At 42.7% G+C, this 18,236-nt stretch overlaps 1 protein-coding gene across 1 annotated transcript in view; it reads left to right on the forward strand.

The window, feature by feature from the left end:
- LOC110508710 (XK-related protein 4) overlaps positions 1-17,788 on the forward strand; it is an 85,827-nt gene extending 68,039 nt beyond the window's left edge. Inside the window, exons 2-3 of the mRNA XM_021589450.3 lie at positions 1,527-1,726; positions 16,750-17,788. Coding sequence (XP_021445125.3) covers positions 1,527-1,726; positions 16,750-17,708 — 1,159 coding nt within the window. The 3' untranslated portion in view covers positions 17,709-17,788. The remainder of the gene's footprint in view (positions 1-1,526; positions 1,727-16,749) is intronic.
- Positions 17,789-18,236: the final 448 nt, after the last annotated feature.

Below are 18,236 nucleotides of genomic sequence, written 5' to 3' on the forward strand. Positions count from 1 at the left end.
TGTAAACAATTGTTGGAAAAATGACTTGTGTCACAAAGTAGATGTCCTAACCGATTTGCCAAAACTATAGTTTGTTAACAAGAAATTTGTGGAGTGGTTGAAAAACGAGTTTTAATGACTCCAACCTAAGTGTTTGTAAGCTTCTGACTTTAACTGTAGATATACTATTAACAATCAGTTGTTTTCAGCTACAATAGTCAGTTACAACATTAACAATGTCTACACTGTATTTCTGATCAATTTTATGTTATTTTAATGGACAAAAAAATGGCTTTTCTTTCAAAAACAAGGACATTTCTAAGTGACCCCAAACTTTTGAACGGTAGTGTTTATCAAAACATTATTAAATTGACTTAACAATCACATCACTGTCTCTGTGTTTGTTTCTTGCCACACTCTGTCAGTATTCACAGGATCAACTGCAATAGCACTACATAATTCACACCAAATCCATGTGCATCCTTAGGCATACCTAACACACAGGATAACACAACACAACAGCAGGCAGCCTCTTACATGCTGACCAGACCGGACACGTTGCGTGCACTAGCGTCGCAAAATAAATGTACAAATCCATGTTATTCAATTATTGCACCTACACTGCTCGCGCGCGCCACATGTTTAATGCTTTTCGACCTGTCCCCAAATTAATGTCATTGGTTCAGTTTGTTTTGATATTTTAACCTGCGTGTCGTGATCGCCTTTGGTGTGGGGGGACAAAACACATTTATGCACAATAGCGCACGATGGCTCACGCGCACAGCTGGTTTGGGTTCCGTGTTACTGCTAAATGCATTCTGTTGCATAGGAGCTGTAAGACCCAATATTAGAAATGAATCCTAGTCAAATGAATTGTAGATAGAATTGTAAAAGAATGAAGAGAAATGAAAAGGGCTGCATGAAAACTCTAATATGATATGATTCTTTATATACTGTTTGTGTACAAAACTCTAATATGATATGATTCTTTATATACTGTTCGTGTATAACACTCTAATATGATATGATTCTTTATATACTGTTTGTGTACAAAACTCTAATATGATATGATTCTTTATATACTGTACGTGTATAACCAAACAGGGGATTCTTAGCTGTTACGCCAAAAGATCCAAACTTTTTGACAGGGCCCCTGCTGGTACTTTTCCATCTAGACTTACCCCCACACCAGGGTGTCACCAGTGTTTAATGTTAATGTAAGCTCCAGTGTTATTGTGTTTCCATCAGGAGTGTGACATGACAGAGGAGAATCAACAACATCTGCATCATCAAGACTGTTGTTTTGTAAGAAGGTGTTAAAGTCCACAGTTAGCCTTTGTTATGTAAATGGTGTCTGAAAAGTACACAGGGCCTAGCCTTGGCTCCAAGTCAGAGCTGGTCCGCTGGAGTCATGGCCCAGTGAGACATGGGTGCCAGACAGCGTAGATTGAAAAATAAAAGTTTGAGACTATTGGTTAAAACACTGGGGTAAATCCTCGGTGGAACTGTCATTTGACTCATGGATGTATTGTTTCCTTTTATTCCAGGTATTTCCATGCCATCTACCTGGGCATCCGGAGCCGGCGCAGTGGGGACCATGACCGCTGGAGGTTCTACTGGAGGATGGTGTACGAGTTCGCTGACGTCAGCATGCTGCACCTCCTGGCCACCTTCCTGGAGAGCGCTCCTCAGCTGGTCCTGCAGCTCTGCATCATCATCCAGACTCACAAACTGCAGGCCGTCCAAGGTACTGGCTGGAACCCCACCCTGTATTAACACTCTCGCTTTCACCTCATCTATCTGCCACTGTACACATACTGTAAATACACAGGCCATCCAACATACTTTCTGAAAACCCCACTTTCTAACACTCCATTTTCACTACTCCCGTTCACTATTCCCATTCACTATTCCCATTCTGTCTGTTGTAAAGCTTTTTCACAGGTTGGGATGTATCGGTTGCCACGGTTTCAAAGAACACCCCCCACCCAGGTGTTATATTGTAAGCCAGGGCTGTATGGAATACTTATTTGTCAGTGTAAACAGAAGAAAATGCAGGCATAATGTAATGCACAGTGGTCCTCTCTCCAATGCAAAGAATCATGTTCAATTATATTAACTGGGCTGGCACACAGAGACACGCAGACACACACACACACACACACACACACACACACACACACACACACACACACACACACACACACACACACACACACACACACACAGGGAGGGAAGCTGGCCACATTTAGGCCAGTGGAAGGCTTCCAGGCCTGCTATGGGCTTAAACGATACAACAAGTCTTCTCCTTGTCCCTCATCCACTCCACAGTCTTGCTTTGCGCTGCCTTCTCTGCTGTGCTGAGTCACTGGAAGGAGTCTTTGCTGCACTTAAGAGGCACTTATGCTCTTTTTGCTACGTTAAAGAAGATTTGGCCTCCTCTGACGAAAGGAGAGGAGAGAAGAGGAGAGGAGAGGAGAGGAGAGGAGAGGATGGTTCGGCAAATTCTGTGATCAGCTTGAGAGGGAGAGAAAAAAGAATAGAGAGGATGCTGACATGTTTGTGGATCTAGTCATTGTCAGTTGTATTCCTTCTTGTCAGTCTCTCTCCATACATCATTGCAAAATGATTCTATTCATACTGTATGAGTTGCATCACAAGATTTACGAGTGGACAATGTACATAATGCAAGATGTTAATCACTGTAGCTAGGAACCTTGGGAAAAGGAGAGAGAGTCTATTTTTCCATTTGAAATTCACAAGCTGCTATAGTACAATGTGCCAGCCAGAAAAATGTGGATGGAGCGGATGAGGAAAGTTAATTGATCTGAAAATCCCATCCTCGGCTCACCGAGACTCGAGGACCCTCCCCCATACCGTTTTTCTCATAAACAGTTTTCTATAAAAATACATGAAAATGTGGTTGTTCAATGTTGGCTCCTCTAATGTACAGTGTGTTATACATTTGGTTTCTATCACCAACGAGACCTGGCCATTAGATATCTGGACCCCCTAGGTCTCTCTAACCTCAATTGACCTCAGGTAGCAGGGAGGAACCAGTGTTAAAAGAAAATACTCAATCAATGGTCACTTTTATTACCTGGTCTAAACCCTTGTAGGGTTTTCTTACTTTCTTTCCATTGACTATGTACTGCAACAGTACCGTTCCCATTTGAAGAGAATGTGGAGCTTTCTGTTGACATGATGCTGCATGTTAATCTGTCTCCATGTATGGGTTTTTCAGACCATTCATTTGTTCTCATTCATTTCTCAGGAGACTAGAGACTGTAACAACATATTTACAGCATACAATCATCTTGTCATCTAATAAGATTAGGGCAATATAATTACATTTTTTTCATGACAGTCTCTCTCGCTTGCTCTCTCTCTCTCTCTCTCTCTCTCTCTCTCTCTCTCTCTCTCTCTCGCAGTATTTCTCTCTCATTATTTCTTATAATGTTTCCCTACCCCTCTCTAAGTTTCCATAGCTACTGTGGTTTTATCCCACACTAGCAGTCAGACCGCCCTCATCAGTCGTCAGATTTTCCTCTTTTACACTCTGTCAGAGTGACACACTTCCTTCCTGGGAGAAGAAATATTCTCCAGGAGGCCTATCCTACCAGCTCCTGTAAGTGAGCAATTCTTCAGCTTGACTGTATTTCTTGCAGCACTTTTCCTGAATTACCACCTACTTTGTCTTCACTGCAATCATAAGTACCATCCCCAGGTGAAAAATAAAGGGTAATCAGCAACCCAACTGCCTGAAGTCAAGAGTACAGTGCAGTTGGTTTGCCTATAGTATGAACATGAAAACACATTTCATGTGGTTACTCTTTTATTGGAAAAGAACAGGAGAAATTAGAGATAGTGTTGTAAAATATCAACACCATGTGATAACCGAGCGAGCTACCATTGATAGCTTTTTGAAATGCAAGCCAAGTCCTACCTTCTGTGTTAAGAAACCATTTAACCCAGTGGCATATCACCGCTCATTTGTCTAAAGCATTTAGGTAGAACAATATAGCCTATATAATCTGATAAATTAGCCCCTGTGTTTAAACACCCACCATAGTAAGGATGAGCTTGCTTTCTCCCTTTCCAAATAACTGTGTGTTAATGTGTTTGATAAGGCTCAGGCCCCCTGTGTTTAAACACCCACCATAGTAAGGATGAGCTTGCTTTCTCCCTTTCCAAATAACTGTGTGTTAATGTGTTTGATAAGGCTGGCTCAGGCCCCCTGTGTTTGCTCTTTAAATGACTTGTCTTCATTCCTCTCTCTGCTAGATAAGTTAATTGAGGTAATGTCTTCTTCTTCACCACAACAGTCTGTCTGACTCTCTCCCCTGTTCTGGATTTATTTTAGAAGGCCAATCCTGGCTGTTTTTCAAATCCCTGCAGTTAAGCAAGATGTTATTTTGATCATGCGGCCTTGATCTCCCTCTCTCTCTCTTCAATTTAAGAGCTTTATTGGCATGTGAAACATATGTTTACATTGCCAAAGCAAGTGAAATAGATAATAAACAAAGGTGAAATAAACAAAAAATGAACAGTAAACATTACACTCACAAAAGTTCCAAAAGAATAAAGACATTTCACATGAAATATGTGTCTCTAATATGGTCATACATTTGGCAGGAGGTTAGGAAGTGAAGCTCAGTTTCCACCTCATTTTCTGGGCAGTGTTTTGGGGGATATTTTTTGCAGAATTCTGCATGCAGAGTCCCAATTTGGTGTTTGTCCCATTTTGTGAATTTTTGCCTTGTCACTCACATCTCTCTCTCTCTCTCTCTCTCTCTCTCTCTCTCTCTCTCTCTGATGTCTCAACTCATTGCATTCCTATTTTGACCAATTTATGAGGAATATTTTGGCAATTCTACAATCGCTTCACATTCTATTTTCCAAAAAGGAGACATATTCTTTCCAACCTTGAAAATGCTAGGGATTCCTTTCACATCAGAGCAGCATTCACTTCGTTTGAAGTCAATCCAGGACAAGGAATTCCATTTTGTATGCATCGATAAGGTGCTGTGTGATGTCTCGGGAAGATCAAATAACTTATTTTTGGACATCACAGTCTGAGTAGCGGCAACAGATGTCATATTATTCAACCTTTGAAACCAGATAAGAAGATAAAAGTAGAAGTTGCCCTAAGATTTAAAGACATGCTACGGTACTTTGGCGACTAGTAAGTATTTTTTAAACCTGCTGCTTTGGGCTGGATGTGTCAACGTGTAGTTCATACATGCATAATCTATGGAAAGGTGGAAAGGGTTCTACATTGAACCCAAAGGGTTCTTCCTGGAAACAAAAATAGTTATTCAAAGGGTTCTCCTATGGGGACAGCCGAAGAACCCTTTTAGGTTCTAGATAGCACTTTTTGAAAGGGACTGATTTGACTGGGTCTAATTGTGTTGCTGTACTGGGGCTCTGTAGGGTCTGTTTGTGTTTCTGGAAGCTGCGCAGAGCCATTTTTTCCTATGTTTACCCACACGTGGGGCAGCCCCTTAGCAATTCAAGTTTCAGCCAATGAGCTTCAGCCCCTCACCATTTGAGTGACAACTAATAAGACGCACACACAGTAGAGAGAGAGCATTTGTGACGTAGTACGCAATTTTCAGGGGCCACTTTTGGCTCGTGGTAATAATTTCAGAACTCCTAGCTAAAAAGTATACAAAAGTACCAGAGAATATTTTTTAAGTGTCACCGAGAGAGTTATCTAGAGAGTAAGTTATACAGCTCTATTGCTTGCAGTGAGAAATCCATAGTGTCGTTTTATAAAAGCAGTGACAAACCAAGGAACTATCAGTAACACTATGGTTGCCAAAGGCATGGGTCGATGAGGAGAAAACCACTCTGACAAAGCTCAACTGTACGGTATACCAGGAAGCAGACACTCATGAGCGTTTTATTTCCTATATCCATTTCCCAGTGCTGTCAACAGTGACCTTGCTACTGCTGCTGCTGAAGCAGGTCATTCCCATCAGTTGGTTATTTTACTGTTAAGTCCGCTGTGTGGAAGATACGAAGGAGACACAGGCTCCGTCTGAAAATGACAATTCCCTATATAGTGCTTATACTCTATAGTAATTATATAGTACTTTTGGGCAGATCCTTTGCAGTCCGAAATGGCCCCCAATTCCCTATATAGTGCACTAGTCTGGTTAAAGGTAATGCACTGCATATGGAATAGGGTGCCATTTGGGATGTTGCAGCCCCAGACAGTGCTGCAGTGCTGCTGCTGTGGTTTACATAACCCCCTCTCCTCCCTGGTCCCCAGCCCGCCCCATTCCCCAAATTACTGTAGCTTCTGTGAGCAAGACGAGCAGAGAGGAGAGGAAAGGAGCATTACATGACCAGTCAAATCACACAGCCCAGTAACCAGGAAGCATGCTACTGGACCATTCCAGCCAGGCAGGTTCCTCTGGCTTTGGCTTCCCTCCCCTCATTGAGATGCACTGCACATTTGTGTGTGAGGGCAGAGGAGGGGCTATGCTTCCTTCCGCAGAAACACACACGCACTTGCACACACACACTCACACGCATGCACTAAACTAAACGCGTGCTAAACGTGCACAAACGCATGCACGCAGGGCCTAGCTCCAGAATAAGAATCGCAGCCCCCTCCCAGTCCCCTGCCACTCCTGGCCTCAGCCTGTTAATTATCCCACTCCACACAGTAGTCATTAAACCCTTTCATCATGCCCCAACAGCCAACACCTAATGGCCTGGCCTGCATCTAACTGGGTTTAACACTGTCATTAATCAATGACAAGAAAATACACACATGGAAATAAATAGACCAATCGATATAGTAGATACAGTTGATTAAAAAAAAAAAGCATCTGCTTAAAGGCATAGTTATATTATTGATAGATAGACAGACAGCTGTCTGATTCTCCCAGCTCAATGTACTGTATGTGGTGGACAGACAGTAGTGGTCGAAGAAAGATAATTATTTCCTGCCATGTTTAATGAACATGTTGTCCTACTGTATACATCACACCATCCAGTTCTGACATCCTTCAAAAAACGGACTCGGTTTGACTTTGAAGTGAAATGTACTACAAAGCGCAGGAGTCAGCCATATGTTCACTTCTGATTACAAAATGCAATTGACTGTGATGGTCCTGGGTGTTAAAGGCCAGGAACATGGAGATAAGTCATGCCTGTAGTTCCACGTAGTCCCATAGAGACTTATTTAGGAGACATTACACACAGGGAAGCTACAGAAAGGATAATAGGCTCACACTTTGCTGTACTGAAAGGCTTCTTGAGTAATGTGGCAGGGTTGACGTGGCACCAAAATGCAGGCTCTGAAGAGCCGTGGTGCCACGTAAATATCCTTCCACAAGGAGGCAAAGAGTTTTGAGTGAGGCACTACTAAAAAAAAGATCTTCATGCTTTGATATATGCACATACATTGAAGATGTCCTATATTTTCCACTTCATCTAAGCTCTTCGTTTACATTTGGAAGGGTGTTTTGGTGGCTTTCGTTTTCAACGATTGAAGCAGGATCTACTAATCCATATGCAGGATAATTAATTGATTATGTATGAGGTTGTTTCTATATGGACAGAAAGTGTCTGTAGCAGCCACATCATAACCCAAAATCTAGGTTAGACAGACAAATATCTTTCCCACAACAGTGCAGTCTAGAGAATGTTAAGTTTTTCTCTCACTTTTCCCACTAAAGCACAGCTTGTTGCCAGACCTCTATGTGGATGAGGCTCCACTTCACAGTGGTAGCTCTAACTCTTTATTGTAAGAGGAGCCAAGGGAGCTGTGTTAAAATGAATAGCAATCATCTCCATTTCAATGTGGTCTGATCTGATCGAACCTTTAAAGGCACAACCTAGTCCACCCAGCCAGGCCTTTAGACTATTGGATGAACTGAGGTTATCGGCGCAGCTCGACCAGTCTTCATTCACCAGATCGCTTCACTCTCTCTTTGCTCTTGAGAATGTAATAAAGCAACAGAGCAAGTGTGTTTACTGAGAAGCCTAGCTGCCTCGAATTATGGCAAAGAGTAAGTGACTGTCATGCGCCGTAATAACGACTGTTCCTCACTTTTTATTTGCTCAATGATTGAATAACATGGTTTATTAAGCTTCCCAAAGAAAATGGAGAGTGGGCTGAATGGGGACATTCCATTCTGAACAGGCTGATGGAAAATAAGCCTTAACTTTTAATTGGATACAAAGCTGTTGCAATTAAGATTTCAGAGCCACTCGTGTTAATGGGAAGCCATCTTCGTTTGGCATGGTCCAACAGCACCATTGTATAATTGCCAGAGAGAGGTCCAGGTCTACATCCAAAATGGCACCCTATTCCCTATATAGTGGGGGGCTCTATAGTGGGCTCAAAAGTAGTGCACTATAGGGAATAGGGTACTATTTGGGATGTATACCAGGATTTTATATGGTCCTCCTCCGTGTGATTAAAGGGTTGCATGAACTTGAATGGCTGCCAATTAGCATCTTATTGCTCCTGCTTTCAGTGTTTATAGTCAAATTGTAGTCTAAAGAGTTTCTCTTGAATCCCTAGGGGTTTACAGAGGAATAATAAACAGTAAATGTATTCAACAGAATTTACTTCACAAAGCTAGTTAAATGCAGTCAATTCAGTCTGTCGACTTGTTCTTTCTCTAATGTCTGCTCTAGCGCACGTGTTTGTGTGTGTGTTTGTGTGTGTGTGTGTGTGTGTGTGTGTGTGTGTGTGTGTGTGTGTGTGTGTGTGTGGTGTGTACAAGTGCATGTGTGGGCTGTTGTCTCCCTCTGGTATCGAGGCCAGGAGATGGTCTCCTCTCGCTCTTGATAGAGGACGATCACTCCAGCAACATGAGCACTTAGTAACCATGGCACCCAGCTCCTCAGAGAAACCCAGTGTCATTACTCTCCAGCCAGGATTCCCTGGACCTCTGCCATCACAGCCATCTTTACTGGAGCTAACTGAGTACCAAGTAACAATAAAGTCCCTCAGTTCAGATATTTCAGAGCTAAACACCACCAGTGGGCCTTGTGAATTACTGTATTTTACAGGCAGCTTGGAAAAGAATGGGGTTAATATTGAGCTAATTGTGCAGTGGTGTAAAGTCCTTAAGTAAAAAATACTTTAAAGTACCACTTAAGTCGTTTTTGGGGGTATCTGTAGTACTTTACTATTTATACTTTTGACAACTTTTACTTCACTAGATTCCTAAATAAAAGTATGTACTTTTTACTTTTGTTAGGATATAGCCTTATTCTAATATTGATTAAAAAAAAAAAAAATCCTCATCGATCTACACACAATACCCCTTAATGACACTGGTTTTGAGATTTTTTGCTAATTAAAAAAAGAAAAAAAAAAAACTTAAATATCACATTTACATAAGTATTCAGACCCTTTACTCAGTACTTTGTTGAAGCAACTTTGGTAGGGATTACAACCTTGAGTCTTCTTGGGTATAACGTTATAAGCTTGACACACCTGTATTTGGGGAGTTTCTCCCATTCTTCTCTGCAGATCCTCTCAAGCTCTGTCAAGTTGGATGTGGAGCGTTGCTGCACAGCTATTTTCAACTCTCACCAGAGATGTTTGATTGGGTTCAAGTCCGGGCTCTGGCTGGGACACTCAAGGACATTCAGAGACTTGTCCCGAAGCCACTCCTGCATTGTCTTGGCAGTGTGCTTAAGTTCGTTGTCCTGTTGGAAGGTGAACCTTCGCCCCAGTCTGAGGTCCTAAGTGCTCTAGAACAGATTTTCATCAAGGATCTCTCTGCACTTTGCTCTGTTCCACTTTGCCTCGATCCTGACTAGTCTCCCAGTCCTTGCCGCTAAACAAAATCCCCACAGCATGATGCTGCCACCACCATACTTTACCGTAGGGATGGTGCCAGGTTTCCGTCTGGTCACTCTACCATAAAGCCCTGATTGGTGGAGTGCTGCAGAGATGGTTGTCCTTCTCGAAGGTTCTCCCATCTCCACAGAGGAACTCCAGAGCTCTGTCAGAGTGACCATCCTGTCTCTGAGCTCTACGGACAATTTGGTTTTTGCTCTGACATGCACTGTCAACTGTAGGACCTTATATAGACAGGTGTGTGCATTTCCAAATCATGTCCAATCAATTGAATTTACCACAGGTGGACTCCAATCAAGTTGTAGAAACATCTCTAGGATTATGAATGGAAAGAGGATGTGACTGAGCTCAATTTCGAGTCTCATAGCAAAAGGTCTGATTACTTATGTAAATGACTTATTTTTATTTTACATTTTTTATAAATTAGCAAAAATGTCTAACAACCTGTTATTCGCTCTGTCATTATGTTGTATTGTGTGTAGATTGCTGAGGATTTTTATTTATTTAATCAATTTTGGAATAAGGCTGTTACGTAACAAAATGTGAAAAAAAGTCAAGGGGTCTGAATACTTTTCAAAGGTAATGTATTTTAGCAATTACATTTACTTTTGATACTTAAGTATATTTCAAACCAAATACTTTTAGACTTTTACTCAAATAGTATTTTACTGGGTGACTTTCACTTTTACTTGAGTAATTTTCTATTAAGGTATCTTGACTTTTACTTTTTTAAACTTTTTTTCCCACCATTGGTAGATATTGCTATGCAGTTCCTCCCACTAAGGTCTATGGGCCCGGGGCTGGGTTTCTACTAAGCTAACATATGGAATTGTTTTAAGATGGTCATACCAAGGATCATTTAGCTATTTTATTTAGAATTTTAGGACCCCTGTAGGTATATAAAAAATATATTACAAAATTATTTGATGAAATATTGAATTTGCCCGAACTGCTATGAGCCCATAGAAACGCATTGAAAAACAGATTCATACATGGGGGAAATAAGATAATCCAAAATTAAATAAAAAGGAAGTATGTTTTGAAGTGTCTGTCCTTTATCTGAGAGATATAGGAAAGCTCCAAAACATATATACAGTGGGGAGAACACTGCCGATTTTGCAAGTTTTCCTACTTACAAAGCATGTAGAGGTCTGTAATTTTTATCATAGGTACAGTTCAACTGTGAGAGACGGAATCTAAAACAAAAATCCAGAAAATCCCATTGTATGATTTTTAAATAATTCATTTGCATTTTATTGCATGACATAAGTAGTTGATACATCAGAAAAGCAGAACTTAATATTTGTTATAGAAACCTTTGTTTGCAATTACAGAGATCATACGTTTCCTGTAGTTCTTGACCAGGTTTGCACACACTGCAGCAGGGATTTTGGCCCACTCCTCCATATAGACCTTCTCCAGATCCTTCAGGTTTCGGGGCTGTTGCTGGGCAATACGGACTTTCAGCTCCCTCCAAAGATTTTCTATTGGGTTCAGGACTGGAGACTGGCTAGGCCACTCCAGGACCTTGAGATGCTTCTTACGGAGCCACTCCTTAGTTGCCCTGGCTGTGTGTTTCAGGTTGTTGTCATGCTGGAAGACCCAGCCACAACCCATCTTCAATGCTCTTACTGGGGGAAGGAGGTTGTTGGCCATGATCTCATGATACTTGGCCCCATCCATCCTCCCCTCAATACGGTGCAGTCGTCCTGTCCCCATTTGCAGAAAAGCATCCCCAAAGAAGGAGGTTTCCACCTCCATGCTTCACGGTTAGGATGGTGTTCTTGGGGTTGTAGTCATCCTTCTTCTTCCTCCAAACACGGCGAGTGGAGTTTAGACCAAAAAGCTCTATTTTTGTCTCATCAGCCCACATGACCTTCTCCCATTCCTCCTCTGGATCATCCAGATGGTCATTGGCAAACTTCAGACGGGCCTGGAAATGCGCTGGCTTGAGCAGGGGGACCTTGCGTGCGCTGCAGGATTTTAATCCATGATGGCGTAGTGTGTTACTAATGGTTTTCTTTGAGACTGTGGTCCCAGCTCTCTTCAGGTCATTGACCAGGTCCTGATGTGTAGTTCTGGGCTGATCCCTCACCTTCCTCATGATCATTGATGCCCCACGAGGTGAGATTGACCGTCATCTTGAACTTCTTCCATTTTCTAATAGTTGCGCCAACAGTTGTTGCCTTCTCACCAAGCTGCTTGCCTATTGTCCTGTAGCCCATCCCAGCCTTGTGCAGGTCTACAATTTTATCTCTGATGTCCTTACACCCTCTCTGGTCTTGGCCATTGAGAAGACGTTGGAGTCTGTTTGATTGAGTGTGTGGACAGGTGTCTTTTATACAGGTAACAAGTTCAAACAGGTGCAGTTAATACAGGTAATGAGTGGAGAACAGGAGGGCTTCTTAAAGAAAAACGAACAGGTCTGTGAGAGCCTGAATTCTTACTGGTTGGTAGGTGATCAAATACTTATGTCATGCAATAAAATGCTAATTAATTACTTAAAAAGATTCTGAGATTCTGTCTCTCACAGTTGAAGTGTACCTATGATAAAAATTACAGACCTCGGAGGCTTACACCAATGTGTCGGAGGAAACACTGTGCACCTGGCGACCTGGTTAGCGTGCACTGCACCCAGCCCGCCACAGGAGTCGCTAGTGCGCAATGAGACAAGGATATCCCTACCGGCCAAACTCTCCCTAACCCGGACGATTGCTAGGCCAATTGTGCGTCACCCCATGGACCTCCCGGTCGCGGCCAGCTGTGACAGAGCCTGGGCTCGATCCCAGAGTCTCTGGTGGCACAGCTAGCACTGTGATGCAGTGCCCTAGACCACTGCGCCACCCGGGAGGCCAAACAAAGACATTTCTAAGTGACCTCAAACTTTTGAATGTTAGTGTATACAATACCAGTCAAAACATTTGACTATTTTCTACATTGTAGAATAAGGCTGAAAACATCAAAACTATGAAATAACACATATGGAATCATATAGTAACCAAAAAAGTGTTTAACAAATCACAATATATTTTATGTTTGAGATTCTTCGAAGTAGCCATCCTTTGCCTTGATGACAGCTTTGCACACTCTTGGCATTCTCTCATCCAGCTTCATGAGGTAGTCACCGGGAATGCATTTAAATGAACAGGTGTGCCTTGTTAAAGTTCATTTGAAGAATTTCTTTCCTTCTTAATGCATTTGAGACAATCAGTTGTGTTGTGACAAGGTAGGGGTGGTATTCAGAAGATAGCCCTATTTGGTAAAAGACCAAGTCCATATAATTGCAAGAACAGCTCAAATAAGCAAAGAGAAAAGACCATCCATCATTACTTTAAGACAGGAAGGTCAGTCAATGCAGAACATTTCAAGAACTTTGAAAGTTTCTTCAAGTGCAGTCGCAAAAACCATCAAGCGCTATGATGAAACTGTCAATCATGAGGACCACCACAGGAAATGAAGACCCAGAGTTACCTCTGCTGCAGAGGTTGATTAAGTTAATTAGAGGTACCAGCCTCAGATTGGAGCCCAAATAAATGCTTCACAGAGTTCAAGTAACAGACATATCTTAACATCAACTGTTCAGAAGAGACTGCATGAATCAGGCCTTCATGGTCGAATTACTACAAAGAAACCACTACTGAAAGACACCAATAAGAAGAAGAGACTTGTTTGGACAAAGAAACATAAGCAATAGACATAAGATTGGTGGAATTCTGTCCTTTAGTCTGATGAGTCCAAATTTGAGATTTTTTGTTCTAACCGCTGTGTCTTTTAGAGATGCAGAGTAGGTGAACGGATGATCTCTGCATGTGTATTTCCCACCATGGAGCATGGAGAAGGAGATATTATGGTGTGGGGGTGCTTTTCCGGTGACACTGTCTGTGATTCATTTAGAATTCAATGCACACTTAACCAGCATGGCTACCACAGCATTCTGCAGCGATACGCCATCCCATCTGGTTTGCGCTCAGTGGGACATCATTTGTTTTTCAACAGGACAATGACCCAACACATCTCCAGGATGTGTAAGGGCTATTTGATCAAGAAGGAGAGTGATGGAGTGCTTCATCAGATGACTTGGCCTCCACAATCACCCGACCTCAACCCAATTGAGATGTTTTGGGATGAGTTGGACCGCAGATTGAAGGAAAAGCAGCCAACAAGTGCTCAACATATGTGAGAACTCCTTGAAGACTGTTTGAAAAGCATTCCAGGTGAAGCTGGTTGAGGGAATGCCAAGAGTGTGCAAAGCTGTAAAAATAAAGAAAAACCCTTGAATGAGTAGGTGTGTCCAAACCTTTGACTGGTACCGTATGTACCGTTTAAGTCGGAAGTTTACATACACCTTAGCCAAATACATTTAAACTCAGTTTCACAATTCCTGATGTTTAATCCTAGTAAGAATTCCCTGTCTTACGTCAGTTAGGATCACCACTTTATGTTAAGAATGTAAAATGTCAGAATAATAGTAGAGAGAATGATTTATTTCAGCTTTTATTTCTTTCATCACATTCCCAGTGGGTCAGAAGTTTACATACACTTCCACAAGAAGTTGGGTGAATTTTGGCCCATTCCTCCTGACAGAGCTGGTGTAACTGAACCAGGTTTGTAGGCCTCCTTGCTCGCACACACTTTTTGAGTTCTGCCCACAAATTGTCTCTGGGATTGAGGTCAGGGCATTGTGATGACCACTCCAATACCTTGACTTTGGAAGTATGCTTGGGGTCATTGTCCATTTGGAAGACCAATTTGCGACCAAGCTTTAACTTCCTGACTGATGTCTTGAGATGTTGCGTCAATATATTCACATCCACATTTCCCGCCTCATGATGCCATCTATTTTGTGAAGTGCACCAGTCCCTCCTGCAGCAAAACACCCCCACAACATGATGCTGCCACCCCTGTGCTTCACTGTTGGGATGGTGTTCTTCGGCTTGCAAGCATCCCCCTTTTTCCTCCAAACATAACGATGGTCATTATGGCCCAACAGTTCTATTTTTGTTTCATCAGACCAGAGGACATTTCTCCAAAAAGTATGATCTTTGTCCCCATGTGCAGTTGCAAACCATAGTCTGGCTTATTTATGGAGTGTTTGGATTGGCTTCTTCCTTGCTGAGTGGCCTTTCAGGTTATGACGATATAGGACTCGTTTTACTGTGGATATAAATACTTTTGTACCTGTTTCCTCCAGCATCTTCACAAGGTCCTTTGCTGTTGTTCTGGGATGGATTTGCACTTTTCGCATCAAAGTACGTTCATCTCTAGGAGACAGAACGCGTCTCCTTCCTGAGCGGTATGACGGCTGAGTGGTCCCATGGTGTTTATACTTACGTACTATTGTTTGTACAGATGAATGTGGTACCTTCAGGCATTTGGAAATTGCTCCCAAGGATGAACCAGACTTGTGGAAGTCTACAATTTTCTTTCTGAGGTCTTGGCTGATTTCTTTTGATTTTCCCATGATGTCAAGCAAAGAGGCACTGAGTTTGAAGGTAGGCCTTGAAATACATCCACAGGTACACCTCCAATTGACTCAAATGATGTCAATTAGCTTATCAGAAGCTTCTAAAGCCATGACATAATTTTCTGGAATTTTCCAAGCTGTTTAAAGGCACAGTCAACTTAGTGTATATACATTTCTGACTCACTGGAGGTGTGAATCAGTGCATTATAAGTTAAATAATCTGTATGTAAACAATTGTTGGAAAATGTACTTGTGTCATGCACAAAGTAGATGTCCTAACCAAGTTGCCAAAACTATAGTTTGTTAACAAGAAATGGAGTGGTTGAAAAACGAGTTTAAAGGACAACCTAAGTGTTTGTAAACTTCTGACTTTGTGTGTGTGTGTGTGTGTGTGTGTGTGTGTGTGTGTGTGTGTGTGTGTGTGTGTGTGTGTGTGTGTGTGTGTGTGTGTGTGTGTGTGTGTGTGTGTGTGTGTGTGTGTGTGTGTGTGTGTGTGTGTGAGTTATGTGCTGTATAGACAATACGGATAGTATATGTGTGATGGGCTGTATAGACAATACGGATAGTATATGGCTAGAAATATGTAGTATATCTGAAGAATACTATCTGTACAGCAATAGTTAAATAGGATAGGCTTTGACTAGAATATAGTATATACATATGAAGTGGGTAAAACAGTATGTAAACATGATTTAAAGTAGCAGTGTCCCATTTATTAAAGTGACTAGTGCTTCATGACGATGTACATAGGGCAGCAGCCTCTAAGATGCAGGGTAGAGTACAGGGTGGTAGCCGACTTGTAACAGTGACTAAAGTTGAGGGCAAGGTACTGGGTGGAGGCTGGCTCGTGGTGTCTATTCAATTAACAGTCTGATGGCCTTGAGGGAGTAGCTACTTTTCAGTCTCTCGGTCCCAGCTTTGTTGCACCTGTACTGACCTCGCATTCTGGATGGTAGCGGGGTGAACAGGGTCTTATGGACCAAGCCGAATTTCTTCAGCCTCAAATTCTTCACAATACTGTCTGTGTGGCTGGACTATTTCAGAAGGTCAGCCCATGCAAAGAAAGGGATAACTCTAGCTTAAATAGACAGATTTTGATGTTTCTTTTTAAATTTGATTCCCGTGTGGATGCGGACATCGACACTAGTTAAGGGTTTTTTGTCTCCTAAATGTGCTTTTGTTTGTGTTTGGTGCAAAAATATTTGAGTTTGGCTCCTTGTTCTGTTTGTTGTTGCAATGCTCTTTGAAAAGTGCTCTTAGATACTTCCTGCAAAATATATATTTTTCCATCACACATTTTCTGTGACTCCTCCGTTGGTGACATTATAGTATATTATTTAAGAAGCCGTCACATGGCAGATTTACAGGAAGGAAAACTCCACACATTACTACCAATATGTAATGCCTGTAAATGTGATTGTGACTGTGTCTCTAATTCATTTTTTTTGTCCGTTCTGTGTTTCCTTAGGAATGACAGCGGCTGCCTCCCTTGTGTCTCTGGCCTGGGCCCTGGCATCCTATCAGAAAGCGCTGCGAGACTCCCGGGACGACAAGAAGCCAATCAGCTACCTGGCTGTCATCATCCAGTTCTGCTGGCATTTCTTCACCATCGCTGCCCGGGTCATCACCTTCGCCCTGTTCGCCTCCGTGTTCCAGCTCTACTTCGGCATCTTCATCGTCCTGCATTGGTGCTTCATGACCTTCTGGATAGTCCACTGCGAGACCGAGTTTTGCATCACCAAGTGGGAGGAGATTGTCTTCGACATGGTAGTGGGCATCATCTACATCTTCAGTTGGTTTAATGTGAAGGAGGGTCGTACTCGGTGTCGGCTCTTCATCTACTACTTTGTGATCCTGCTGGAGAACACTGCTCTGAGTGCCCTGTGGTACCTGTACCGCATCCCTCAGAGCACCGACGCCTTCGCCGTCCCCGCCCTCTGTGTCATCTTCAGCAGCTTCCTCACCGGCATCGTCTTCATGCTCATGTACTACGCCTTCTTTCACCCCAACGGGCCCCGCTTCGGACACTCGCCTAGCCTCGTGCTGGACGACCCCACCGCTGCCTTCATGCTGCCCACCGAGGGGGCCACCAACTCGCTGAGGTCCAATCGGGGTGTGCCCCTCATCTCGGGGGATGGCACCATTGGCAGAGACGCCAAATACACTGAGAGGGACGGCTGTATGCCCGTGTTTCAGGTGAGACCCACCGCCCCCTCCACGCCATCCTCCCGTGCCCCACGCATTGAGGAGACAGTCATCAAAATAGACCTGTGTCGGAATCGCTATCCGGCCTGGGAGAGGCACGTACTGGACAGGAGTATACGCAAGGCCATCCTGGCCATCGACTGTTCCCCCACGCCACCCAGACTCCAGTACAAAGATGACACTACTGTTCAGGAGCGTCTAGAGTACGAGACCACATTGTAGCCCTGCACCGCTGCCTGGATGAAGGATCCATGGAAATGCTCAACTGTAATAAAGGATTACCATCAACTTGGATTTACAGCAGGACTGTGGCAATAATACGTTATGAACTCTCTCTATATACATACTAGCATTGAACCATGATGTTGGTTGTCATGGTTACAACTTCAGAATAGAGAAAGTTGCACACTCCATGTATAATTTCCCAGCAATTCAATGGATATTTCCCAATGTTTTGGCATCACTGTGATTTCCTCAGGGGAAGGCACACTTCCTCACCCTGAGGAAGGCACAGTGATGCCGAAACGTTGGTAAATACCCATTAAATTGCTGGGAGATTATACATGGAGTGTGCAACTTTCTTTATTTTAATAGTTTATAGTTTATTCGCCCTTAGTCAGCACCTCCACACAAACTATTATTCGGGGTGTGCGTGCACCAGCTGTTTTTTTTTGTGTGTGTTTTTTTTTTACAACTTCAGAATAGGCACAACTTACTAGTTGATGTGACAGAGGGATATATTCATGTTTT

Source organism: Oncorhynchus mykiss, chromosome 28, assembly GCF_057628025.1.
Source record: "Oncorhynchus mykiss isolate SJ-2025 chromosome 28, ASM5762802v1, whole genome shotgun sequence".
Lineage (NCBI taxonomy): Eukaryota > Metazoa > Chordata > Actinopteri > Salmoniformes > Salmonidae > Oncorhynchus > Oncorhynchus mykiss.